This window comes from Phalacrocorax carbo, chromosome 5 (assembly GCF_963921805.1).
Source record: "Phalacrocorax carbo chromosome 5, bPhaCar2.1, whole genome shotgun sequence".
In the NCBI taxonomy this organism is placed as follows: domain Eukaryota; kingdom Metazoa; phylum Chordata; class Aves; order Suliformes; family Phalacrocoracidae; genus Phalacrocorax; species Phalacrocorax carbo.
In genome coordinates this window covers 35,689,233-35,715,133 of record NC_087517.1, presented here as the reverse complement: position 1 = coordinate 35,715,133, position 25,901 = coordinate 35,689,233, and the positions used below count along the sequence as shown (strand labels likewise).

General features: G+C 41.4%; 3 protein-coding genes across 12 annotated transcripts in view; 1 reads left to right on the top strand and 2 right to left on the bottom strand.

The window, feature by feature from the left end:
- Positions 1-1,077: 1,077 nt before the first annotated feature.
- OSGEPL1 (O-sialoglycoprotein endopeptidase like 1) lies at positions 1,078-6,090 on the bottom strand. Of its 2 annotated transcripts, none has more exons than XM_009503426.2 (7): positions 5,749-6,090; positions 4,715-5,102; positions 3,578-3,782; positions 3,346-3,494; positions 2,681-2,811; positions 2,461-2,532; positions 1,078-1,313 (listed from the first exon to the last, which is right to left on the bottom strand). In XM_009503426.2, exons 1-7 carry the CDS (start codon positions 5,958-5,960, stop codon positions 1,220-1,222), a joined length of 1,251 nt encoding a protein of 416 aa, XP_009501721.2. In that variant the 5' UTR covers positions 5,961-6,090; the 3' UTR covers positions 1,078-1,219. The 2 variants fall into 2 exon arrangements, with proteins under 2 accessions (XP_009501721.2, XP_064308083.1); XM_064452013.1 differs by having other exon boundaries at positions 4,715-5,097; positions 5,749-5,860.
- A 1,037-nt stretch (positions 6,091-7,127) lies between these two features.
- Positions 7,128-13,972, bottom strand: ORMDL1 (ORMDL sphingolipid biosynthesis regulator 1). Of its 5 annotated transcripts, XM_064452023.1 has the most exons (5): positions 13,882-13,959; positions 13,232-13,325; positions 12,137-12,317; positions 9,553-9,704; positions 7,128-8,050 (listed from the first exon to the last, which is right to left on the bottom strand). In XM_064452023.1, the coding sequence occupies exons 3-5, from the start codon at positions 12,308-12,310 to the stop codon at positions 7,915-7,917; spliced, it is 462 nt and encodes a 153-aa protein (XP_064308093.1). In that variant the 5' UTR covers positions 12,311-12,317; positions 13,232-13,325; positions 13,882-13,959; the 3' UTR covers positions 7,128-7,914. The 5 variants fall into 5 exon arrangements, with proteins under 5 accessions (XP_064308093.1, XP_064308094.1, XP_064308096.1 ...); XM_064452024.1 differs by lacking the exon at positions 13,232-13,325 and having other exon boundaries at positions 13,882-13,972; XM_064452026.1 differs by lacking the exon at positions 13,232-13,325 and having other exon boundaries at positions 12,137-12,330; positions 13,882-13,956.
- PMS1 (PMS1 homolog 1, mismatch repair system component) overlaps positions 13,870-25,901 on the top strand; it is a 49,230-nt gene continuing 37,198 nt past the window's right edge. For 3 of the 5 annotated variants that reach the window (XR_010373056.1, XM_064452020.1, XM_064452018.1), the window contains exons 1-5: positions 13,969-14,058; positions 17,140-17,294; positions 21,469-21,651; positions 23,745-23,847; positions 25,499-25,662. Coding sequence is in view for 4 of the 5 variants with exons in the window: in XM_064452020.1 (XP_064308090.1) it covers positions 17,163-17,294; positions 21,469-21,651; positions 23,745-23,847; positions 25,499-25,662 (582 nt within the window). In the remaining variant the exon portion in view is untranslated. Of the gene's footprint in view, positions 13,940-13,968; positions 14,059-14,086; positions 14,160-17,139; positions 17,295-21,468; positions 21,652-23,744; positions 23,848-25,498; positions 25,663-25,901 lie in introns of those variants that run through there. The other 2 variants (XM_064452022.1, XM_064452019.1) reach the window with 2 other exon arrangements.

The window sequence follows — 25,901 nt, the reverse complement described above, 5'->3', positions numbered from 1 at the left end:
AAATTCCAGTCTTTCATCTATGTTTAAATCAGTGAGCCACACATATAAACACATACTGCTGCACAGGGCCTAATGTATTAAGTGATATATTACTTTATCAAGAAGATAAAACTGCTTAATGGTACAGATAAACTACTGTACCAAAAGATAAATTAATTGTAGTTGAAAACCCATGAAGATGAGACTCCAGCAATGCTACGTAACAAAATGTAAATACTATGCACTCTGGCAATGCTTTCTGTTCAATGAGGGATCTTAATTTTTGGAAGAAGGTTAAGTATTGGTGAAAAAGTAATGCATGTACCTTGTTGATTTGTTACATCTTGCCCTTGAGTCAAAAAAATAAAATTTAAAAAACTGTAAAAAACAGACAGCTTGTTTGTCTGTTTATAACTGTCCCACAAATCCCAATTACTTGTTCATATTTAAATGGCAGCAATTTTAAACATATGCATTATGAATTAGAAAACTCTTATTGTCATCCAAAATGAAGAGGTACTTAATACTTACTCATTCCAGTAAATACCATTGCAATGAATAATAATGTGAGAGTATTACATTGATTATCAAAAGGCAAGGTCAAATAAAGCATTATTGACAAACCTCAGAACCTGCATATCAACAGCTCACTTAACACTGTGATTAGCTTTACTGAGCTGTTTCTAACAAAAAGAGAAAATTAGAAGGCACTAGCCCTATACCCCTGATTCTTTTTTTGTATAAGTAAGAATAGGCTTCTCTCCCCAGCAGCAGAAAATTAGGTACTGTTGAAATTCAGTTGTACTGGCCCAGGTTAACACATTGACATGTTCTGGAAAACCCATGCTCTCTCATGTTCGCTTTCTGTAACTTCTCAGCCATGGAAGGTATGAAATTTTTTTAACATGTAGTGTATATTATAACTCTCATATGAGTTATATATTATGATATATATTATACATATACACACTTTATAACAAGATTTAAACGATGGGGATTCTAATAAAATTTACAGAAATGAAAGTAAGTACAATTTTTTTTGGCTATTGTTTTAATACCTAGAACTCTTAGACATTTGTGGAACAGTAACTGGAATAATTTTGGTGATGTCACACAGCATTTATTTCTCTGACAGATGATTTTTCAACACTTGTAAATCAAGTAGTGTCAATAAATGTACAGCATTGACACAGCTTTTATTGAACAATTTATAGTTGCATTTGCTTTAGTAAGTTACTTTTTAAGATGCCAACCATCGTATCTTCTTTTTTAGTTTTGGCACCTTGATGGCATCTTCTTCAACTCTTTTTGAAATATCAATTCCAAGGGGAGCTCTAGAAAATAATAAAAAAAGATGTATTAAAAGCAACATTATTGCCATCACACACACGTGCAGATTCACAGACGTTTTTTACAAGGAGCATGGGAGTCAAGAGATTCCTTGCCCTGTAAGACTGCATTAAACCACCGTGTTAAGATGACTCTGTGTTAAAGACTGTTAAACCTGCGATGGACCATTAAAATCGTCCATCTGAAGCTGCACCTAGAAGCATTGAGGAAATGTTTGCAACTCAGGGAAACACAGTTGTGATTTCAAAGCGATCTTTTTGGAACATTGTTTTATTCAGCTTCTGATTTAGTTGATAATTCATTTTGTATATCTCACTGACTAATGCAAGACACACTAGAGATTCACAGGTATCTCGTTATGTGACCATCTTAAAGAATGTATAGTCTACGGCAAATAAGACTTAGTATTTTATTCACTGAGAGATATAAAGCAAGTGATTTTTGAAGAGTATTTTTTAATTTTTCACGTGAAAATTACAAAACAATTTTTTTTTTGTCCTGAGACCTTCCAAGTCTGTTTTCCTGGAAATGGAAAGGGGTAAAAACCTGGAAAAAACAAGTTTAAGACCAGCTGGTACTCTTGAAATACCTGAACTTTATTTGGCCTTAAGCCTAGGATCTACTTAAATCCACAGAACAAGTCTTACCTAACAAGTAATTTAAAAAATCAGTATTATCAGTTTAAAAAAAAAAGAAGTATTACCAGATGTTATGTGGGCCAAATTCTTTTTTTGAATTGATTGCTCATTATGAATACACAGTTTGACTTGGAGCATTTTGATTTATGTCTCCAGTGACTGACAAGCCAGGAGGAGGTGTATTACAGCTTAACTTGCTCCAGTTTTCCCATATGACAATGGTCACAGGAAAATACACAGAACTGTTATGATGTATGGCAATTTAAATTCCTGAGCCAAAACAAGCATAAATGCCAGACACAATCATTTGTATTTCACAACTACACTGGAAAGGAAGTGCTGGTAACTTTTAAAGCTTATATGCACTGCAAAGATACTCCTCAGCAGCTTCTGCTACTCTTTTTAGTCTACACCTCCTTCCAGTTGACCACTTCCACTATTGACCATAGTGAATAAGTGAAGAAACAGACTGTGAACCAACTGAGTCACTTACTTCGGTTCATAGCGGATGCCATCAGTACTATGTAAAACACCAACTCCTGCACGTAACTTCTCAATGCCATTCCTAAGCAAGAAAGCAATTATGTAAAAATTGTGTCATAACTATCTGAATATGTGTATATGGTTCAGTCACCATCAACAGAAGTTCTTGATTCTGATGTCAGCTTCTAAAGAATGTTATAGAAACACATGCAAAGAGAAACAGCTCTTACCATGCGATCATAACACCGTTATCGGTGCACAGTCTTGGAGGAGGGCAAAGAAAAGCAAAATCATTTGCATCTGCCAAACTCTGTAGACCTTTTCGGATATACTGATTACTTGCAACTCCTCCCGATAAAACCTGACAACGGTTTCCAAAAGAAAAAAAAAAAAAAAAAAAGCATTAACTCAAAAGTACTGATGGGTCACACTCAACTAATTCTCTTTTAAAAAACATTACCAGATAATGTTTTGAAGACAGCAATAAATAATGCATTTTAAGATTAAAACATATCTTCAAAGATGAAAACATATCAGGAAAGAGTACAATAAGTGAGCTTATTACACTAGAAGAGATTCCTGAATAAAAGCTTGTTACAACTAGAACAGCTCTCAAGTATTGGGGGGCACTAGGTCAAATTATGTGACCTACATTGTTATGGAAGGTCAGATTAGATGGTAAGAAAATATCTTTCTAGCTGAAAGCCAAACTAGGAAAGATGTTATTGTGAATATTTATATGAATATTACTTTAATCCTGGTATTTTAACAATGTAATACTTACTGACATCCTCTTCACCTGTCAAGGGAGAAAGTACAACAAGGCACCTGCATCTGCACCTGCATCTTCAAATGCAGGTCAAATATAAAAAAGAAAAAAGGAATGTATACCCACCAAAGTTGCATTTTTTGATGATAATATGCTGTTTTTTCTGCAGAACAGCATGGCTCGATATGTCCGCTGGAAAATATGAACAGCCACCGCGTGCTGTGCAGCAGCAGCAATATCTTTAACACAGGACAGGATCTCACCTTCTTGAATACCTATAAAAATGTATGATCAAATGGATTTACCCGAGTATAGGTCATCAAAAACATGGTTTGTATCTGGCTGTGTTTGAAAATACCTTCTTCTTTTTCTTTTTGTGTAATGGCTTTATTGACAAGGTTCTGAAGTCCAGAAAAAGAAAAATCACAGTTACGATATTGTTGCATGGGAAGTCTGAACGTGTGCTGCTGCCGGTTTCCAGTCTGAGCCAAGTGCTCTATCGCCTTCCCCCCAGCCATGCTGCGGCACTCTGGGTGCTTTCTCAAAGAGAGTCTTCTTGCCACCTAAGGAGATAATAAACAACAGACTCTGAATAGACAGCTAAATTAATTCCTCCTGTAACTGCATCATCACTGTATTGTAGTCCGTGGAGTAAAATTAGACACCACAAAATCCAACTGAACGTGAAACTACGAACAGGGCAGGTGGGGTTTTTTTGTTTGGTTTTTCGTCGTCGTTGTTGTTGTTTGTTGGTTTGGGGGTTTTCTGGTTTGGTTTGGCTTCCCCCCCCCCCGAAAATGCAATTCTAAAACAGTTTGGGCAAACATGAGGATCAACACATTTTGCAGGAAACATTAATTACCCAATTTTTATGCTATAGGAAAAAACACACACAAACTGCCATGTTGTATTACCAGATAAACAGGAACAAAGTTGGTTTCAACTTTAAACAATCCCCTTTCTGACTCCATTCACTCACCCACTTTTTTAATTAATACACACAACATTGTTTAAAAACTCTGCTTGTGTTTGAGAACAAAACATTGTGATCTGTTTTACAGGTTGTTCTCGGTGACCCAGAAGACTTAGATGCTGAAAGCCAAACCAGCCTTTTCAAGCTGTAGAAAAAAAACCTGGCAAGAAATGTTTTAATATGTATTGTTCTAAACCTGACCGCATCCTTTAAAATATCACTATCAATCTTCTCAAATTCATACAACTCATTTGTATAATGGGTGTCAATGAAACTTCCAAGACCAGTTTTGGCTATTTGCTAAAAATATAATTAATTTACATATGTTACAGCTGATGCTATGCACAGATTTTTAACAGCCTCTTGTGTCTTAAATCTATGGTATTTCAAAATAAAAACTTAAGTAACACTCATATTACACTGTATTACTGTCCTTGGGCTGATGACAACACTACCATTATGTAGTATAGCTGCAATAAGAAGAAAAAAACCCCTAGATTCACTTATGTAAGGAAATGTTACCTTATCCAGCATGTCACCCGGTGCTATATCTATGGACTGTCCAAGCAGAAGGAAATCCGAAACTCCTCGTGCTACTGCCAAGATGCAGTGGCCTCCAGAGAGTAAAAGAACTAAGAAAGGAAATTCCACGTGATGTGTCAGTCTGATGGTCAGTGCGTGAGCCTCCATGTGATGAATGGGTATGAACGGCTTCTGGTACCTGTTCACCAAGTTCAGACTGTACTGCAGCCCCACTTCAAGGCTTAGCGCAAGTCCTGGTTTTATTGTAGTTGCAATAGCTGCAAGGTCACGTACCGAAACCCCACTGACACTAAGCGCTTCTTTTACTACTTGCTCGATGTTTTCTCTGTGGAGTTGCTGTGCCACCAGAGGAATTATTCCACCTGCTCTAGTAAACACAAAGAATTACAATACATTTGTATTTCACAACAGATAGAATGGCATAAAAACAGATTTTAAACACCTCTTAACCTTGCCATATCCTGCCTGTTTCCTTCGTACATTCTCAAATGCCTTGTTTAGTGCAACGGGCACCTATGCACTGCAGAGAGCATAATTATCACTGGAAGGTCAGAAAAGGATGTAACTTTCCCTTTTTGGTACACATGCCTCTTAAATGTATCTCAGCACTGTTCCAAGACAATGTCTGTAACAATATTCATAATCCCTATCTTGTCAGTCCATGTACTTAGCCAACAAAGCCTATATTTGATTAATTTTCCCGTAAAAAAAATTGAGACATTTTGTGGTTTTAACAGTAATAATGGTTTCATCTTTAATTCAAGCTAGATAAGTAATCTGCGTCTTTGGGAAAGAAAATACTGGATGAAACTTGTCAAATGCACAGCGTATCTTTCCTCACCCTTAGTAACCCCTCAGACAGAATGCGGTGTGGCCCCAGGGACAGGTCTTTACGCCTACCCACTTCTTACTGAGTTTTGTGGACATTAGATTTTTATACAGGTGATACTACGAGGAAGAACAACAATAACATCACTGTTAAGGCAAAAGCCCCGAGAGAAGTACATTCTCACTCTAAATGGACTTCCTTCTGGCAGTGCAGCGCCTCTCCCAGCACGCCGCCGGCGTCGTCCACCACCGCCGCGCCGGTGTCATCGCAGCTCGTCTCTATCCCCAGAACCAGCTTCCGAGAGTGCCGGTGCCCGGAGCCAGCAGAGCTGCCCCTCAGCCACGCAGCTCGGCCGCGTTTAACCGATGTCAGAAGGCTTTTGGCAATGCCGTTCATTGTTAACGATCTGTCTGGCGGTTACGTCTAGGACGGAGCCGTCCCCGCCGCGCCGTTCCACCGACAGAGGCCTACCTCCACCCGCCGCCGCTGCAGGCCTCAGGAGCCGCCTCCCGCCATTCCCCGTCCCCGCCCGGCCCGCCGGCCCCCGCCCTGCCCCGCCCGCCGCCGGGGCTCCCGGCCCGGCAGCCGCCGCTCCTGCCGCCGCCGGAAGGCGGGGAAGCAACGTCCGCCGCCCGCGGGCGAGTCACTTGCGTTCCGCGAGCGGAGAGCCGGGCGGGAGCGGCCCGGCGCCCCCGGCCCCTTCCCCTGGGCTCCGGCGCCGCCCCCGGCCCCTTCCCCTGGGCTCCGGCGCCGCCCCGCCGCGACCCTCGCGGAAAATCCTGGTCGCCTGAGCACAAACCAGCCATTTCCGAGGGCCAGCACAGCCCTGGGGTGGTCGCAGTTTAAAAATCGGGCAGTTAGCACTTCCTGTACCAATAACACGAAGAATTAATTACTTCCAACTGCAAAAAAAAAAAAAAAAAGAATCCGTAACTCATTACTTTTTTTTTTAACAGCATATTTATCGATAAAGTAAACAGAAAATTCTCTTGCAAGAAAAGAAGTATGACACTGTGGGTTCCCCCCCCCTTCTTTTTTCCAGCTCACTGGCTGTGACTACAACCAAAATGTAAATCAAGTCTTAAATGGAGTCTTCCGTTAAATCTGAGCCAGTTTTGGCTGGCAGACACATGGTAAACTTCAAAATTCATTTTCCAAAACAGAGAAATAAGTGGCTCACAGCTCTAGCTGGACCTCCTCCACACTAGTTCTATCGTTTATCACATGTAAGATGACTCCATACTGCATGGTACCCCTAAAACATGGCATTCCTCCACATTTCCAGGACATGCAAATTATCTATACCTTTTTTTTTTCTGCAGAAGCATACAGTTAGTCCATGTGATTTGCCTACTTACCTACTTCTACTTCAGCTTCTAGTCTAACTTATGACCCACACAGAGCTTCTCTTGCGTGTTCTGACATTGCTGCTCTACAAGAGCTGCTCCACAATGCTTCTCCTACAAGAGCAGCAACCCTTTCCCCCACCATTACAGGCCTCTCAACTATTGAAAAAATAACCCATCAGTCAAGTATCAGAGAAAACAGTCAAACACCCACACCTTAAAAGAAATTCCAATTTTTCAGGATCTCCCATTTACACACAGAAAATTCAGTATCCTGGTAAGCAAAATTAAACAAACGTAACAGTAGCAACCTGCAAAAGCGTACATAAACTGGAGCTATCAAGTTGATGTAGAAATCCCCTGAGCTGACAGTTAAGGACTTTCATCAGTCTTCGTGACAAAAAAAAAAAAAATCACAAGAACAGATAAGGCATGAACACCACCATCAGTTTATGCTAGCCATCACAGTATTTACTGTGAGACAAACTTCTACAGTGCAATAACAAGCACAACCACCTACAATCCACACAGCAGAAACTAGCTACTTTCACTTAATCAAAGAATGAGGCCTCACCAGTCGTTGGCATTGAGGATCTTGGATTTATACATAAGGTTACCCTTTGCATTATTGCTGACTGGGTATTTGCAAAATGTTGCTCTCCATTTCAGCTGTTACTCACACACTCCTTATGAGTCACTTGCATCCACCAGGCATACATGCAGTCTTAGTGGTGATTACACTTTAGAGCTGGGCCTGCCCAGTTCTTCATGGAAATCTTTCTTCTGCAGGTTTCCGATTCACATTAAAGTATTTGAAGGTATCTTCTTACAAACTCAACTTTCATCCCAATGCTGCAGGAAGTAGGAATTTTATCTCTGATGTAGAAGCATCTCTCACTGAATACGATTAGATACGTGGCACGGCAGACTACTCCTTCAGCTGGGGAGCACCAGTAGCCACGTCAGCGGCAGACAGTGCCAAACCTTCTGCTTAGTATTTATTATTAGTATTTATTGATGCCAAAGATTCGAACACCATGCAGTTGTGGCAGCTTGGGGATAAGCACGGTCAGGAGAGAGGCTGTGTTGAGGATAAAGTGTGTTGGATCATACTTGGTGTAGAAACTCGCCAGGAAGTACCTGTGGGAGAAAAGGGAGCAAGCTTAGCTGCTAACACCCTTATCTAAAAAATAAACAAAGCACAGCTGGAAAAAGTGCTTTAGTGACCAGTCATATTTTATTAATTAACAACTGAACTACTCCTGTATTAAATATCTCACCTGATGTTCTAAAATATCTACAGCAAAATTATGGGCTAACTCTCTTCTTCCCAGGCTTCTCAAGCAACTCTCGGCTAGTATTTTCATCCAGCATTTCTCCCTGCCCCTCAGGTTGGAGTCTCTGACCTCTGCAGCTACAAGCCTGATTTGTGATACAGGTTTTAAATGGTGTTAAGATCTGTAACCAGAAAACTTGCAGTTCTACTCTCCTAGCAAGCTCACTGACAAAGCATTGGACATTTTTCAGTGCAAAAATCATCTGTGCTGAGCACATCTGCGATCAGTGTGATTTTAAAATGCTTCCCGTCTGGCAAATGTTCCCAGCACACTTTTCTTTTAAGCTAGTCCACAACCTGTTCAACTGGAAGAATAAGAAAATGGACCTCACAAAATCCAATTTGCTACCAACTTCTTTAAGCTTTGAGCCAATAATTTCACCTCATTCTTTGCAAACACTAGTCACAGAAATGAGGCTATTGGATTGTTGGGTTTTTGTTTTTCTCACAGCAAAACAGAGATGTTTGTTTAGCTACTTATGCATTATTAGTGCAGGAAGAAAACCATATGTAAGTGTTATAAATACAAGATTCCCACTGGAAAGTAGGAAGCTATCTTTGAAGAAAGAGAGGATAGTTTTGGAGTTGTATATACTTTTTCAGTTTCTATCCTTTGTGAACCAACTTCCTCAACATGATGCAGGATCTTCTTCCCCTCCCCCCTGCCCCCCACTCTGCAAGTGGACAACTTCCTTAAGGGAAAAAAAGAAAGACTTTTTAGAGTTGGATATTAAATACTTATCTGATTTCCTTTAGTTACACAACCATACTTTTGTCAACAGAGACAGGCGGTGTAGAATTTCTCATCTACTTACATAACTAGTGTAAACAAAAAACAATCTGTACAATGCAAAACTGACATGTAAAATCCTGATCCCCCCCATTCAGTGAGGACTGCCACACTACTCGTGACTCCCAAGTTGCAGAATGTTTAAAAAGTGCTGTCATGTTGTAAAGACAACTCGTTTAGATTTGATATTTATGACTTCACAATCTCATAAAGAACTTCAAGAGTTAACAGTAAGTTTTCCTCATAACATTTCTAATCTTTAATACCTGCCCCGCTAATAACTGTTTACAAACTTTGACTTCACTATGTGAATTAGAGTGTTGAAAGCTGCACGAAGAGAAGTTATTGACTATATGGCCTGTAAATACATACTCCCTTTGTATGATGTGGAAACAAACAAGCAAGCAAAAAAAGGGAAAAAATGCTTTCAGAACGTAAATTGCAACTCATTTGGTTGCAGCTTTTGAAATCACGGTTTTATGACTCAATTAATCCATAATATGGTTTTGAACTCACAGAATTATAGGAGAGATTGTGAAGAATTTCCTTGAAGATGTAAATTGTACTCCATAATCCAGTTGTTCCCAGTGTGTTAGTAGCCTAGCTTTCCCCTGATCAGGTGTTTCAAAAGGAGTTCCCTTTACTGCATGCAAAAACACATACATTCCCTGGGGAAAACAAAAAGCAAATACAGCGGCACTTTTAGCTGTACCTTTTTTTTTTTTTTTTTTTTTTTTTTTTTTACAATTGTTACATTGTTCAAGGCATTGTAAAAAAAAAAAAGAGAGAGAGAGAGTAAACGAGTTCTCACACAGAAGAGCTGCTACCTGTAATGACAAATTATAGAACAGGAAGGAAGAGACAAGAAGTGATTTGCCTGAGGTCGGGCAGTTAGTGGCACAGTCAGAATTAAAGCTAAAGTCTATGTGACACCTGATCCACTGCCTTGTCTTCTACATTAGATGGCAAAAATTGCATGATATCAACAGAATTTTAACAAGCACTGTAACAAGTTGAGGGCTGCCAATTCATACTACCACTTTCCTAAGACAATGTTAAATGAGTTATGAGGCAGAGTCTGCACAAAGCAAAAATACCTACAAATACTGGCAATATTACAAGAACTTCTGAAAGCTTCTCAGCCCCCCAGTAGTTTCAAATACTTAGAAGCTGACTACCAGCCATCTGTTGAATACCACCTGTCCATCTCTCTGCTGCTTCTCCTTAACCACACTGGACTGTTCTTTGCTGTTGTTTCTATTTGATGGGGACATCCTATGTCTGGTCTGTTCTGAAAGATCAATTTGGGCCCAAGGATCGGGCAGGGGAGTCCACCCTCTTCCAGTTTTAATGAACATTTGTTTTCTATCAAACAGAGCTCAACAAGCAAGAGTCTCTATCAGAAAATACGAAAGACTTCCATTTTCTTTTGGGTGTGTTCTTATTTCTTATGCACACAGAAAAATTGTTATAGAAAGCTTTATCTAGAAAAAAAATCACATTTTTTCTGAATTCTTATGAAGGAGGTGAAAGTTAAACAAGTGACTTCACAACTTCTTCTACTTCCTTTTGGAACAGCCCCCTGAACAGAGAATTAATTTGCTTAATTAACTCTTCAGTTCATTATGTTTGCAGCATCTTGGTTTTAATAACTTAACCAGAAAGGCACTTTTAGGATACATCTAAATGCTTACATTAATTACATTTGGATAATGCTTACATTTTATTTCATGGTGGTACTTTCAGAAGGACCACCAAAATGCTTTCAAGGTCAGATAAGAGTTTTCCATTAGGAGAAATCCAATTTTTTTTTGTTTGTCAACAACTCAAGAATTTGTTTCCAAAAAAGCGCCACTTATATGCTGAAATATCCAAAAGCGCCATTTACACTCATCTTCCGGTGTACCACTAGAAAATTACTTGCCAGTGCATGTTCTCACCCCTGTTGTCATTATAGCTACTTGCAATGAATTCAGTAAGGCATTTGGGAAATATTTAGTAATACTTGCCTCTGACAACATCTTCTGAAGTCAGGCATGTCTGATGCTGTCAGAGGTAATATACAAAATGCTCTAATGATGCTTAGAATCCCACTGTTAGTTTTAAACCTAGCTACAAAAATAAAAAGCTTGAATTTCAAAAAATAATTTTTTTACAGTATTCTAGAGGGTATTATCCAACCTCAGACTTTAGAGTGAGCTATCAGTTTCCTAAATAAGGAAAAAGCTATCTTTTTGTCAAGACTTCTTTGCTGTTAATCTTTGAAAGCTGAGTTAGCAAACCTCAAGCATGATGTAAATTGCTGGATTACGGCCCGCTTTCCTCTAAACTTGGCAGGACCAATATACGTTCTTCCATTATTTTAAATGATTATAACAAAATTATAGCATCCTGGGTAGAGGAGGCAGAAAGATTCTTAAGGTCTTCGGCTTCCAAATCCTTCTGCATGCAAAAGTCATCATGCAAATCACACTCCACTGAATAACAAACTGGGTCAAGGTATCCCAGTTTTTCCCACTGCTTTCAAATAAGATTTTTCTTATGTCATGTATAGTAACAAAGTTGTGCGCTGAAGTAGTTCTGAGCTAAACTTTATCTAGCTTGACCAGAAATCAAAGCAAGAAGAAAAAGAACACAAATGTTTCTGTCAAAGGAAACAGGTACAGTGCTGAAACTAAACATTTTTGGATACTAACAGATTTATGTAGAAACATTAGTAGATAATATCCAAGCATTACAAATGTAATATATTTTATGGATTCAGCACAGCTCTCTAATAATAAACAAAGAACTGTAAAAGTCGGTTGGCATGATGATGTTTGCGAGATTCTAGATTAATTAACTGCCTTTTTTAAAAGAACACATAAAAGATTTAAGGTATCTTTCATGTCTTTTGTGCTCAAGCCCAAAGTGATCATGTATCACTCCTCCTCCCCAGAACAGCCAACTCATTTACTAGTGGATAAGCCAAGCAGAGGTGGTATTTTGGCTAGCTGGATTTCATTACCCACACAGCCTGGCTATTTTCCTCGTGCCCTGCTACTAAAAATAAATATGTATGAAGAACTTTTCAAATTTTGTTACAAGAGAGGGTACCTACCAGGTTGTGAATCACATTTGTTAAAGTCCAGGCGACGGGGACACTAAAGAAGGGAATGCTGAGCAAGACAATGTGCAGCATGCCAACTCCGAGCGCGTACGTCAGCCACATTCCACGACTGTTCATCACCCGTGTGTTTGGATTTACCTCGCTGTGGGCAACTCCTACATTCATTTTTACCCTATAAAACAGAACTGTTTGAAGACTGAGACTACTGTTATAGAGAACTACTTAACATATGCAATTTTTGAAATTGGTAAAAGGCCATTTTAAATGAGCAGGTCTGGAGGGAACACAGTGCATAAGTGAAGATGTACCTCAAGATCTTCAAAGTATGGTTTATAGAGAAGTCAGTACAAAGGGACTGTTGGGAACAGTTTGTTGTTTTGTTGTTTTTTTTTTCAAAAAAAAAAAACCAAATAAAACCCACAAGCCTGCTGCAGAAGGGATATTTTTAAAAAAATAGTAAGCTGTGCTGTTAGAAGCTGAAGTTACAAACGTGTAAAAAACCAAGCTTTGTAACTTTTGTCCTCTAAATTCCTTTCTCCATCCACTACAATATCCGCAGTTCTTTTCCACTTCCCATATCAGACAATTTTCCTCCTGTTTCTCATTCATGTAAGAATTCTGCATAAAACAATTGGCCAGCCACCTACTGCTTGAAAGAACAAATGAGGTCTAATTTACGCCTGCTTTTCTTGCAGCAGAGCACAGATTTCAGATTTTCCTCCTCTCCCCATCTGTTAGTTTTCAGACAGGCATTTCTGTCTTTCAAATATGGCTGAAATTAGCCAACGGGTTCAAAAGTTTTCTAAGTGACAGACACGCGCAGAGATACTCAGAACAATTTCATAATGCTGATTTCTTCAGGAGATTGACAGAGCATACTGGAGGTGACATTCGAGCTGTTGTACTAGAATTTGTAACGATAATTAAAAAAACCTCATTGCATACTTCATGTGATCTGTGATGCTATTTATATTCATTTATGGGACTGGGATGGAGACTTTTTAACTTCCTTCTAAACGGGTCTACAAAAACCAGCGAAAAACCCCGCAAAAATAGTTTGCTTTTGGTAGGAAGTTTGTTTCTCACACTTGCTCAGTGCTGTAAATCGCTGTTATTGCCCACGTATTTTGCGCTATTAACGGTCGGCTGTCGAATAAGGCGCGATGAACCTGAAACTGAGCTGTGGCAGTGCTGATTTTAATCAATACTTGCTGCAAGGTATTTCACAAAGGAGCCGGAGCAGGGAACACACTACCTGAGGCGGGTGAGGCGAGACCGTTCCTCCGTCCCCGGGGTGCAGCGGGGCGGCGAGCGGGTACCCACGCAGCCCTCTCCACACAGCCCACCAGCTCTTCCCACCTTTCCCTCCCGCTTCTCGCCGCAGCGGGCGAACACCCGTCCCAGCGCTCCGCGCCCCTCCGCGGCCGCCTCACCCGCCGCCGGGAGCCCAGCCGCAACGGCAGGAGCGGGGGCGCTGTGCCCGACGAACCGCTTCCCTCCCCGGCCGCCCACCGAGCGAGCTCCCCGGCAGGGCAGACCCCCTCCGGCAGGCACAGAAAGACTCCCTCCCGCCGCCCCGGCCCCTGCCGCTGGTCTCAGGGCCGGGCCCGGCTGCAGCCGCCGGGCGCCCCGGGGCCTGCCGGCAAGCACCGGTGCCCAGCCGGCAGCGGCTCGGCCCAGCCCGCCTTCCCCATCCCCCGCCTCCCAAGCGCGGCCCCACCTTCCCGGAGACCCACCGACCGCGCTGTAGCCGCTTCTGCGGAGCGGGAGTAGAGCGCGGGCCGCCGGCCGCAGGTAGAGACCCCCCCCGGGCCGCCCCGTGGGCAGGGCTGCCGGCGAGGGGCGGAGCAGGGCCGGGCCGGGCCGGGCCGCCTGCACCGCCCACGGGAACGGCGGCGGGAGCGGGGACGCAGGTAGTGCGGGCCCGGGGCCTTGCGGGGGGCGGGCGGAGGGGAGAGGGGCGGTGCAGGGCAGCTGCCCGCCAGCTGCTCGCCTGCCGCGGGGAACCGCGCTGGTAATGCTGCTGCTGCTGCTGCCGCCGCCGCTGCTGCCTCCCCCGAGGCCTCGGCCGGGCGGGGACGCTGCGTCCTCCGGGAAGCTGGCGGCACCGCGGCGGGAACCGCTGCCGCTCCGGGCTGGGCCTAGGCCTGGGCCTGGGCCTGGCGGGGCGCGGTGGCCCCCAAAGCGGGGCCGGGTCGTGCCGGGGAGCGAGGCACACTGGCCGGGACGGGAGTGGCGCGTCCCTCCCTCCCCGTGGCTCCCCTCGGCTCCCCTCCCCTCGGCGGCCCTGCTGCCCGCGTTGTTTCGGCGCGGCCCCGCCTGCTTTTCTTAATGAAAAGCAGAACCGGGAACTGGGGGCTGTTCGTGTGGTTTTAGGTGAACTCAAGGGTGACCCTCCGCAGGTTTCATCTGCGGCTTTCCTGTGGGGTTTCTTTTTTTTTCCTTCGTAAATTGAAGCATTGCGGGAGTACGTGTTGTGGGGGGGCTCCCAAGAAAGGCGGCTGTTGGGGCGGGGTTTGTGTGCGGCTTTAGAATCTGTGGGGCTGCAACTGTGAAGTTCAAGGGGTTTTTGTTCGCGGTGTACCTGATGGTGTGCAGTATTATAGCTATTTACCCCCCGCTGCTGGGGTGTCCGACTTTGTTTAGAGGAGCAGAAGGACTACATTGGTGACGGTGCTCAAACATAGAAAATGCTGTGCCTTCCGACTGAGCACAGATTATATGATGTCCGGTCAGCGAGGAGTTATAGCAGTAACGAGGCTTGTGGTGAAATATGTGTCTTTTAGCTAAAAGTAATCAGGAGTTGGATGCACTTCCATAGATAAGAAGGGCTAGAGATCTCTCTCTTCCCTCCCAGCAGGTGCCCCCGAGACGTGGCCAGCGTGGCTGCGTGCCCACGCACGCTGTCCCTCTGCCATCCAGCGAGCAGCCGGCAGCCCTGCACGGGGTGGTTTGGGTCCGGGGAAGGGGAGGGCACACCGGGGGCTGGGTTCCTCTCCCAAAGCGCCTGCATCAGTCACACCTCGTAGAAAATTTTACATTGGGATCTGCAACATTTTTTGTTTTAAGACTAAGACACACACACACACACACACACCCCCCCTTGTCTCAGTTGGTGTTTTTTGATAAAGGTATCCAGCTCTGATCTGGCACTGGTCACTAGTAATTTATGAAACATTTGACACAGGTGTCCCATATAAGGTGTGAATGCATGAGGAAACTGCCATCCTGAATGCATATACATGATTAATATTGGTCTGTCTTCAGCAACTCACGTCTTCCCGTGCTTCTCTTCTTTTCCAGTTTGTTTGGTGGAAGACTGATTTGTCAGATCTTTTTACCACATCTGAAAGGCAAACTTCCTTTGGAATGCAAATAACAAGTATAAAGAGAAAAACTCTTTGTAGCTGTTCTTAGAAAAGTTTTACTGCTGCTGCCTCTTCAAAACACTGTACCTTTTTTCCCCCCAAGTAACCATGTTTTTGCTTTTTCTTTTATGGTTAAAGAGTGGCAGCCTTTAGAAGGATATCAAGGCAGAGAAGTGTCCTGTAATTGTTTTATCAGCAGCGCATACCCTGCAGGATAGTGGTGCTCTGGGGTGTTGGCTGCAGTCCCCCACTGTGTCCTGACTGCGTCAGGAGGAAATCTGGGTTTGCTCCATTCCTCCACACGTGCTCATATCCTTGGGATGGGTGCTGAGTGTGCGGTCTGTGTTCTCCAGCAGATAGCTTGGACTGAATCGATGGTGAAGCCAGGACCGCCAGGATTGTTTGCCTGTCAGTGTAAATAACATTGCATAACATAAGCCAGGAGGGAGTACTGCTGTGGAGGGAAGAAACGTTCCTTGTAGGACAGAGTACAACCCAACTCTGAACCATTTTTGAGGTGCAAAGAGCTGTCTAGCAATGATCTTTCTCTCCTGCTCTCACATGTATGAAAAACTGTGGTCAAGTTCCTTGTGTCATGCCACAAGCATCAGCAAAGATTTTTCCTGGAGCTTGGTTAATTGTGTCTACTTGGGTACTTAAACAGCAATGCATTCAAAAATTTGCAGATCCACTTACAGTCTCTTCATGGTAAGGCATCTCTGTAATGCAGCAGGAGTTTTATAACCCTCTGTAAGTGGTTTTCAGTGATTAGAAAAAAATCTCAATTTGCTTATTATGAGGCATCTTCATTTTCAAGTGGAAGATGCAGAGACGTAGAAATAAAGTGACCTGCCTGAGGGCATGCAGTAAGTCTGATCAGAAAGGCAAGGTTATAGTGCAGAAGTTGGGGGTTTTTGTTTGTTGGTTGTTTTCTTTCCTTTATTGCCAGTAGATCACGCTGCCATTGAATATAACTTTTGCCTCACCACCACTGTGCTTCCTCCCCACTTATTTCCCAACTCCAAAACAGTTTCTTTCAGGTCATATTGCTTCTAAGAATTTTTGGATACTGGGAATTGCACATGCCACACAGCAGTGCTGAGCTCAGAAATTTTAAATGCAGGGAAAACACAATGCAAGGAGTTTGGGGGAAAAAATTGTCAAAATTCCTATTTTTTTGCATCAGTGGGGGAATTAGACCCAGTGCTGGGTAAATATCCTATCTGAAAGTGTTTCTTATCAGCACTGTGGGTTACCATCTGGTCTGTCTACTCTGTTATAATTGGAAGATCACAACCACATGTTATAGTAATTTACAGGAGATGACTATATACATGTGGGATACTGTTTTGATTAATGTATCTCTGAATTATAATTTTTTTTCTGTTAGAAGTTTAATCTGCTTAAAATAACGTTTTCTAGTCTAGACCTGTGCCTTGTTTCTTCCACAAGTCAAACTCCCATTGATTGCAGAGGAAGCTGGGTCCTACTGTATCCTGAAAATTACACTCTTTAGCCATAGTATTATGTTTCACCTACATTTAAAAGTTGCTGTAAAACAGTTACTTAGAAATATGTATTTGTAATGTGCCTTTTACATTCTTTTTCTGTTATCTTTCTGTGCAGCTTCTCTGACTCTTAATTCCACTATGAAACAGCTGTCGACAGAAACTATTCGTCTCCTCTCAAGTTCTCAGGTGATTACATCAGTTGTCAGTGTGGTGAAGGAGCTGATAGAAAATTCCTTGGATGCCAGTGCCACGAATATTGATATTAAACTGGTAAGTCCTCTTTCTTTCTCATATGAAGAACTGGACGTAAAATAAGATGCCAGGAAAGTTGTTCCGCCGCAAATTTTTTTTTAGGCTATCGTGGTTAGGGCATGGAAGGGTACTGATAGTATTTATACATATATATTTTAACGTCAAATAAAAATGGTCCAAAATCAGTTTCCAGTGATGTTGTTGAGGCCTCACTGAAACAGTGAGGCATATTTGTGCTCCTGAGTGCATCTTGGGGAAAACTGTTGAGTTCGTTAATACTTCTTTTTCTATGTACTAATTACTTTTTCTGTCTAGTTGTTTTGAAAGATGTTGGACCTGAGTTTCACTGCTAGACTGGCATATTTAATGCTCATTAAAAATACTGTCAGGAAGGTGAAAATGGAAACAACAGAAAAGGTTGATGGCCATGCTAGGTGTTTTTGTAATATAAATTACCACATGGTCCCTAATTAGCATGGTGAGCTCTGGCTATGTGTAACATCATATTTTTACAAGATGTTAAAAAAAGTTGGCATGTCACTCAAGGATAGTTTCTGAAAAAAGAAAATATTGCTTATAATAAAGAACTTGTGCTTTTTTCCCCAAATTGGGTAAAATGGCTAATTGATCAGCTTCTCTTGCTGCCATGAGTATTTTGGGTTTTGCAGTATTTTGTCAACAGCTGCGTAGTGGCAGTATCTCCTACTTGGTAAGAAGGTGTGTTGTTACAATCTGTATAAATGGATGTATCCAGAATTGCATCCAGTTTCCTTTCCTGCAGGTAACAGTGAATGTATAAGCTATTCTTGAATTAAGTGTTAGACAAATGCTCTTAATTAGGAGGGCGATTCAATTTCTACTTGTCTCTTTGTCCATGTCACTGCTATCTTTTCTGAATGAGTCTCAAGTGTGTTCCATCTGCGTATGGTTTCCTGCAGATGCCTAGGAACGTGCTTATTTGTTATTTGCCTTAAGTGAGCTGAAGATACTCTGTCTTCACTATGGTCTGTGATGACCTCTATCTTCTCAATATTTAAACTGCGTAGTATCATGCTTCATGAATAACTCCAAAGTGAGTAGCATGTGCACAGTTCTGGGGGTAAGGGTATCAGAATGAGATCCTGTGAGCTGATCAATAACTGCAAGAAGTCAACAGAAGGTTTTGAAGCCTTCAAAAATTGTTAGAACAAACCTTGTCCCTCTTACTGCAGTGCTGATATAGAGCCATGCAGGTAGCAGGAGGAGAAAGCCCTCTAATTGGTGTGGGTTTCACAGTGCAATAACCAGCTGTTTCCATAGTGAGAGGTCCCAAATCAAGTAAAAAGAGCGTTTTCAATCATCTCAGTGCATGAGTCATCTACACTACTGTTACATTCTGTGTCAGTTCAGCCAATCCAAATGAGTGTATTTCCAAAACAAACAAACCTGGCTTTACACAGGTTGTCAGTGAGTAAACAAGATTTGCTGATTGTTCTGCTGTGGGAGAAGAGGAAACCTGCACTTTGCACAACTGTACAGGGTAATATTGTAAAACAATGTTGGTTTTTTTTTTCTGGGATTTTTTTGGTGATAAGAATATTTTTATATGAAAATACTATTTTTATTGCATGAAATTTTAATAAGGTCAACCACATAAGAGCTCAATGACCACATTAACTCTGGATTAGTTCAAAAGCATAATAGAGAACAGAAACTTTGAAATTTCATTTTACTGCTTGATGGTTTTTGCCTGAAACTTGCAGCATTTTCATTGTTTCAACCTTTTTGAGGTGGGTTAGGAAGGCTAACTGATTCATTCAGACTTGTTACCCAGTTTACCTGAACAAAGACAGGAGTGGCTTTTTTTGGAGACAGGCAGACAGGAGTTAGCCTGCAGGTGGAATGGTTCTTGGGTAGAAACCATGGCAGTGGTCAGGTTAGTGGGAAGCTTTGGCTAGTATTTTATTCCTGTTAACTTCTTGGTTGACCAACTCCAAGAGGTGATGTTATTGAGCACCTTTGCACTGTGTATCAACTAGCTTTTACACAACACTGGGAAAAACATTAGCTTATATTGTAGTTTTAGATAATGTGATATTACTTTAATTAAAATTAAAAGCCAGTCATTTTATTAGAAACTGAACTGTGGCCTTTCTATAAGGTGTTGAGTGGTATCTATTTATTAATTTGAACCTCAGCTTTTTTGCTTTTAGAAATACAAACATGGTGGAGCTTGCCTTGTTGCTAGCAGAGAGGGGTCAACTGCCTCTTTAGCATGGCAGTGCATTAAGTGTATAAAACCTTATGTAGAATGATGGTTTTATTTTTGACGTGATGTTCTGGCTTCAGGTTAAAGTATGCTAAAAACCATTGATTCAGCAATATAATTGCTTGTGTATGGATAAAGAGACTCCATGGTCATTAGTCTATCAGTTTCCCTGACTGGCTGTGAACAACAGGAATTTATGAGAATAGTCTGCACAGGCTGGCTGAGAGCTGCATATTTTAATTAATAGAGGAGATGAGCCTGTGTTAGTAGTTGGAGAAAATGTTGGGATTCAGGAAGGACAAATCTTAGCTACAGGTTTACTGCTGTTATATGAAATGGCTATTATAAAAGGCAGACACTTGTGTCTGCACCTTTTTTTCCAATGTATGAACTAGGAGCTTTAATTCTTAGAACCTTCTCAGAGAACATTTAGTTCAGGCTGAGGTTCTACTGTATGCCTGATCCATCTCATTGCCTGAAAAAGAAAGTCCTACATCCATCTGTGCGGTGTTGTTAAATGTTTCTGCCTCTCATGAGGCACTCATCTTGCTAATGCTGCCGCGGCCAAGAAGGCCAACAGGATGCTGGGTTGCATCAAAAAGGGCATCGCCAGCAGAGGGAAAGAAGTCATTATCCCACTCTACTCAGCGCTTGTCAGGCCACACCTGGAGTACTGTGTACAGTTCTGGTCCCCGCTATGCAAAAAAGATGTGGACAGGCTGGAAGGGGTCCAGAGAAAAGGAGGCTCAGAGGGGACTCATCACCGTGTACCAGTACTTAAGGGGTAGCTACAAAGAAGATGGAGACTCCCTTTTTACAAGGAGTCACATGGAGAGGACAAGGGGGAATGGACAAAAGTTGCTCTTGGGGAGATTCCGACTGGACACCAGAGGGAAATTTTTCACAATGAGGACAGTCACCCATTGGAATAATCTCCCCAGGGAAGTGGTTGACTGGGCTATGTTGGACACCTTCAAGAGTCGTCTGGACAGGGTGCTGGGCCATCTTGTTTAGACTGTGCTCTTCCCAGAAAGGTTGGACTAGATGATCCCTGAGGTCCCTTCCAACCTGTGATTCTGTGAAATTAGAATTCAGTATGCATTGTATATGCATAGAATATGTATTGCATATATGTAAAGGTAAATTACAAAGATACTTGGCTTCCTTGAAAGCTGGTTTTAAAAGAGCCTCTAGGAACCTTTGCTTCTTTCTGCAAAGTATTGTACCTCTTTACAAGCTTTTTTCTTTCTGTCCCCATTCATGCCTTGCTCCCATTAGAATTTCAGCTTCTGTATATTGAGACACAGTATAGAGACTGGAAAACTACAGAAGCAGTGAAATGACAGAAATTAAGACTGACATTGAAAACAGTTCTAAGTGACGACCCAATGGATGCAGGGCTGAATTTGAGGTGATTTCAAAAAATTTGATGCCAAATAGGTAAGAGGGATCAAAAGAGGTGGAAAAGTCTTTAGCTTTCCAGCTATAGATCACTTTCTGAGCTTAGGTTTGCAAATTTCATCATAGTTTTTTAAAAAGTTACTTAATTCCTGTTTTAATTTTTACTGTATTTATATTAATGTGCTGTTTCCAAACCACAAGGTATGAATTACATTATTTAATTTGAGAAGCCATCACTACTATCCTAACATTTTGGGGTTTTTGTTTGGGGTGGTTTTTTTTTTGGTTGGTTTGGTTTTTTGTTTTGGGTTTTTTTTTTCTTTTGTTAGCAGAGGCATTTAATGGCTGCTCTGTTTCTCCAAATAAACAAAACTCTGGATGTCTAGAAGCTGTAACCTTAGCTGCTTCAAACTTGCATCTTATTTCATTCGGTTATTTAGCTGCTTCAAACTTGCATCTTATTTCATTCGGTTATTTAGCTGCTTCAAACTTGCATCTTATTTCATTCGGTTATTTTACTGCTTCATTATGTTTTCTTTTTAGGAGAATTATGGGTTTAACAAAATAGAAGTAAGAGACAACGGCAATGGAATCAAGGTTGATGATGTTCCAGTTATGGCAATTAAACACTACACCTCAAAAATAAGCTCTTCTGAGGACCTTGAAAGGTTGACAACATACGGTTTCCGTGGGGAGGCTTTGGGATCAATTTGCAGCATATCAGAGGTGAGCAGTTGCTATAAGTGAGTCTAGTCTTCTGTGTTGTGATTTTTTGTTTGTGTGTTTGTGCAAGTTTCATTACAGTATCAGTGCAAAGACTCTAAATTGTTCCAGCAGCCTAGCAGCAATATGTTTTCTGAACAGTTTGGCTTGTGTATGCTGCCGTTCCCTTCCTCCCCAGAAGCCATGTTGCATGGTTAGGAAGCAGTATGGATTTCTTGTTAGTGGCAGTCCTGCCTTTCTGTCATACTGGTTACAGCAGCACTGTAGTTTCCTCAGTCAGAATAGATGAGATATAGATTGCTTAGTGTTTCCTTTTTTTTTTGTATCAGGATATAGATATGTGATTCCTTATACATACATGTATAGATACATGATTTCTTAGAACACTGGCTTATCCTTTTTAGTGTTATCAACAAATATAATGTCAAAGACTATGGCTGAGTGTGCTACTTGACTTAGGGTAAATCAAAATGAGGAACAGGTGGTAGCCGAGAGAAATCACTTCAGGGAACTGATGGCCTACATAGCTACTGTTCCAGTAAGGATTTTTACCTTGATGTTATCTAGGCAATCAGCAGTCATGGAATCCTGCTGGGCTCCATGTTGCTCCTTGGCATGTATGTGACTGCAGTTGCACAAACTTTGTTGTCCCTATGAGTAAACAGGAACCTGCTTTCTGGCCTATCTGAGCCTGATCCATATGTTTGTGTTAAGAGGACTGACAGTGTACTGATATTTAGGATTTAACTTGTTGGCTGAAAGTAAATACATTGGTTCAAAACCATCCGAAAAATGTTCAGGCTATTAAGAGCATAGCATCTACCTCTTCCATTTTCCTCTGCCTTTCTGTACTCGTGCTGTGCCAAGGTCAAGTTTTAGATTCTTCTAAGTCTGCCAAGGATTAGATCCTGCAAGAAGATACCAATATCTGTGTGTGACTGGAATGGTCAACTGTCGAGGCCAGGAGAGATGTCAGAGCTTAACTTCTTGCTACCTTAGACTACATTCACCTTGCACTAAGCAGGAGTGGGTTGTGTGTTTGGACAGAGATTTCCAAAAATGCTTTCAAAAGTGTTGGTGTTTGTACCAATGATGACAGACCTCAGTTTTTTAGTTTCTTCTAATGAGTTGGCAGAGCAGGATGCCATCTGTTCTAAGCATTTAATCAGTTCTATGGTATGTTTCATAAGAGATGGGAGGTGGCCTGAGTGTATTAAGTACCTTAATAGGTATTACTTTAATCCTTAGATCACTAATTATGTTCATTAAACACTCCCGGCGTTAATTTCATTCTGGCTACCCAAACTGCCCCCTGAAGTTTCAGTTAAGAGGTAGTTTACTATTGACCTTTAAATAGGTCTGTACTGTTGTCACTTCCTATTAATCAATTGCTGTTTCTTCTTACCAGGGGCCTGGCTGAACTCTGAACGACTCATATGAGACACTAAAATAAACCAAAATATCCTGAAGCTCTGTATGTGTCATAACCTTTATATCTTTCAGGTGGTTAAAGTCCAGTGGCTCTGTTGTTCAAACTACTGATACCTGAACTGAGGGAATTGTGATTTTATTGAACTTCTGATGTATGACTAGTCTTGCAAAAGCCAATCTGTGTATTGCCTTAATAGCTTACAAAACACACAACTACCAGTTGCTAGATATATTTGGGTGTGGAATGATAATATACAGTATCTTTCATAGTAGTCGGTACATTTTGTGGAATCTCACATGAATTTAAGACGTTGTCATAGTATACCTATGGATGAAAATGCAAAATTATAAATAATTTTTTGTTGTTTATTTAACCTGTATTTAGAATAGAAGATATAGGAGTGTGTGTTGTAGGCAGTAGGGATTGCTATGCTTTTTGTGTATTAGTGTGATAGAAATGCGTGGCTTTTAGTTAAATGGATGGAGAAATGAGTAATAATGCAGAATGTTTCTGTGATATCTGTGGAAGAAAAACGTTATAAATTAATTGTGGTGACTAAAATAACGCAATGGAAAGAGTAGTAGCAAAGCTTATCTAAGCTCATTTTGAACTTGGTAAATCCCTGATTAACATGATTTTTTTTTTTTTAAATTACCCTTTTCAGGTTTTGATCACAACGAAGACAGCCGCTGATGAATTCAGCACTCAGTATGGTTTGGATAGCAATGGGCATATAACTTCTAAAAAGCCTTCCCATCTTGGGCAAGGTAGGATATCATTGTTGTAGTGTTGCACTGTGACAGAAGTGTTCTGTGTTTCTCTGGGGCTCTATTCGATGTTGAAATACCTGTTCTGTACTTGAAGGCAGAGTATGAAATCTTTGCAGCTGTAAACATTTCTTGCCTTATGTCTGTCAGCTGACATGTGTTGTTATCATAAGAAATAATATGTCTTAGAAGTTGCTTTAGATAATAATTACAAACTAGTTTCTCCTTCTCTGACTCACTACTTCAAGCTGACAGCAGAAATAAAAGCTATAAAATTCAATGCCCCAGGTCCAGACAGATAGTAAATATGAAAGATTCGTTCAGGACCAAAATAACGTTTATGAACATAGAAAAATCCTTGCTTAAAGGAGAAAGAGTTGCTCTACTGCTATACAAAGGAGTTGCTGGAAGCAGCATGGCTGTAGGACCAGGCAAAATCACAGTTCTTTTCTAACCTGCAGGAAGAGTATGTCACTAGAAATCCTCCTGCATGTTTGTGTGGAAGATTAAAGGTTGTCCTCACCTCAGAGGTGGCCTTGGTGATTCAGACATGGTGTAGGTTTAGGGTAGTATCTGTTCTACTTTGTGCTCTGCTCAGCTAATTGTTGCTCAGTGAGGACTGTTAGAAGACCACACTGTGCCCTCACATTCACGCTCCAGCTGGTGTGTATTCCCAGAAGAGAGGTGGTTTGCTCCTTTCTTGTGACAAGGATGCCTCCTGAGGAAGCAGTTGCAGCTCTTCCGTAAAGCTCAGCTTTTTCCTGTTGTGCTGCAGCAGCTGCTTGTCAATATTGTGCCCACAAGCTGCCCCCAGCTGGCTGCAGTGCTTGTACACCCGATGGGGAGCTGACTGCCAGGGCAGCTTCCTTCCTCCTCAGTGCTGACTGGCCGTAGGGGGTCATTAAGCCAAGGACTAGTCAATGGCCAAATACTGAAGAAAGAGCTGAAGCCGAGAACTAGCTAATTTTAACCAGGGACTCTTTTTAAGATTTAGGTTGTAGTGTTTTCCACAGCTGGAAAGCCTGTGGGTTGCGTTGCCTTGTCTTCTGTCAAAATTGTTGAATGATGGACTGGATTCTGTGACATACATTTAATACTTTGTAATATCCCTATGGGCTGTGAGTTCATGTGATTGTGTTGATAGATGAATATTCCTCCTCTTACTATGTACAGTGCCTTGAAAAGAGGTATCGGGCTTTTCAAGTACTACCCAAAAGAAAATGCTTGTGAAGGGCCTTGATCAAGCTCAGTGTTCCTTTGCCTCCAGATGTCTGATTAGATTCTAGTCTGTTAATCATTTTACTAAAGAGAGTTAACTTAATATGCACTGATAGAGTCTTCAGCTTTATTTAGTGCTGATTCTTGCTGTTGTCAGTGTGTACAAAAGAAAGCTTAATGCTACAACCATAACTCAGTAAGGGAGGGGAATCACAGCTCTTGAGATCTATAGGTACTTTTTGCAGGAGGATGACTGCTGATCTGGTATATTTCTTCCCACACAAATATATTGTAATTTAGTGTTAATAGGATTAATTTTGGATGCAGCAGCATATAGACAGGTCTCTTCAAGTAAAAATGAAGTTCCCTCAATATCCAGTCAGTGGCATGCTTTCAGTGTGATGTCTACTTGTTTTTTGTCACCTGCTTGCAGGTACTACAGTAACAGTCCTAAAGTTGTTTAAGAATCTTCCTGTAAGAAAACAGTTTTACGCAACAAATAGAAAATGTAAGGAAGAACTGAAAAAAGTCCAAGATCTACTGACAGCATATGGTATCATAAAACCAGACCTGAGGATTACCTTAACACATAATAAGGTAATAGTTTTTCTCTATCAGCTATCATAAGGATCAGTTTCTGACAGATTTATGCAGTTCATCTAATACTTACATAAAATCTTTCATTCCTAGGAATTTTCTTTCATCATAGGTTTGTTTTGAACTCCATTTTTCTCTTCATAGATGTGTATTTATGATGGTTACAGATTTTAATCCTAAACTTGTAAAACGCTGGCTCAGATCTGCCCTTTGGTCTACTCCCAACAGATGTCTGGTTA

What these genes read in the sequence shown, in the direction of transcription:
- OSGEPL1 (XM_009503426.2), bottom strand. Translation starts at nt 5,960, where the DNA reads ATGAACGGCATTGCCAAAAGCCTTCTGACATCGGTTAAACGCGGCCGA. An exon ending in CAGAAGGAAGTCCATTTAGA is followed by an intron (nt 5,103 to 5,748) that starts GTGAGAATGTAC and finishes TGTGTTTACTAG; the next exon opens with AGCAGGTGGAATAATTCCTC. An exon ending in GGCATCCGCTATGAACCGAA is followed by an intron (nt 1,314 to 2,460) that starts GTAAGTGACTCA and finishes ATTATTTTCTAG; the next exon opens with AGCTCCCCTTGGAATTGATA.
- ORMDL1 (XM_064452024.1), bottom strand. Translation starts at nt 12,310, where the DNA reads ATGAATGTAGGAGTTGCCCACAGCGAGGTAAATCCAAACACACGGGTG. An exon ending in CAAATGTGATTCACAACCTG is followed by an intron (nt 9,705 to 12,136) that starts GTAGGTACCCTC and finishes TGTTTTCCCCAG; the next exon opens with GGAATGTATGTGTTTTTGCA. An exon ending in ACAATCTCTCCTATAATTCT is followed by an intron (nt 8,051 to 9,552) that starts GTGAGTTCAAAA and finishes TTTCTCCCACAG; the next exon opens with GTACTTCCTGGCGAGTTTCT.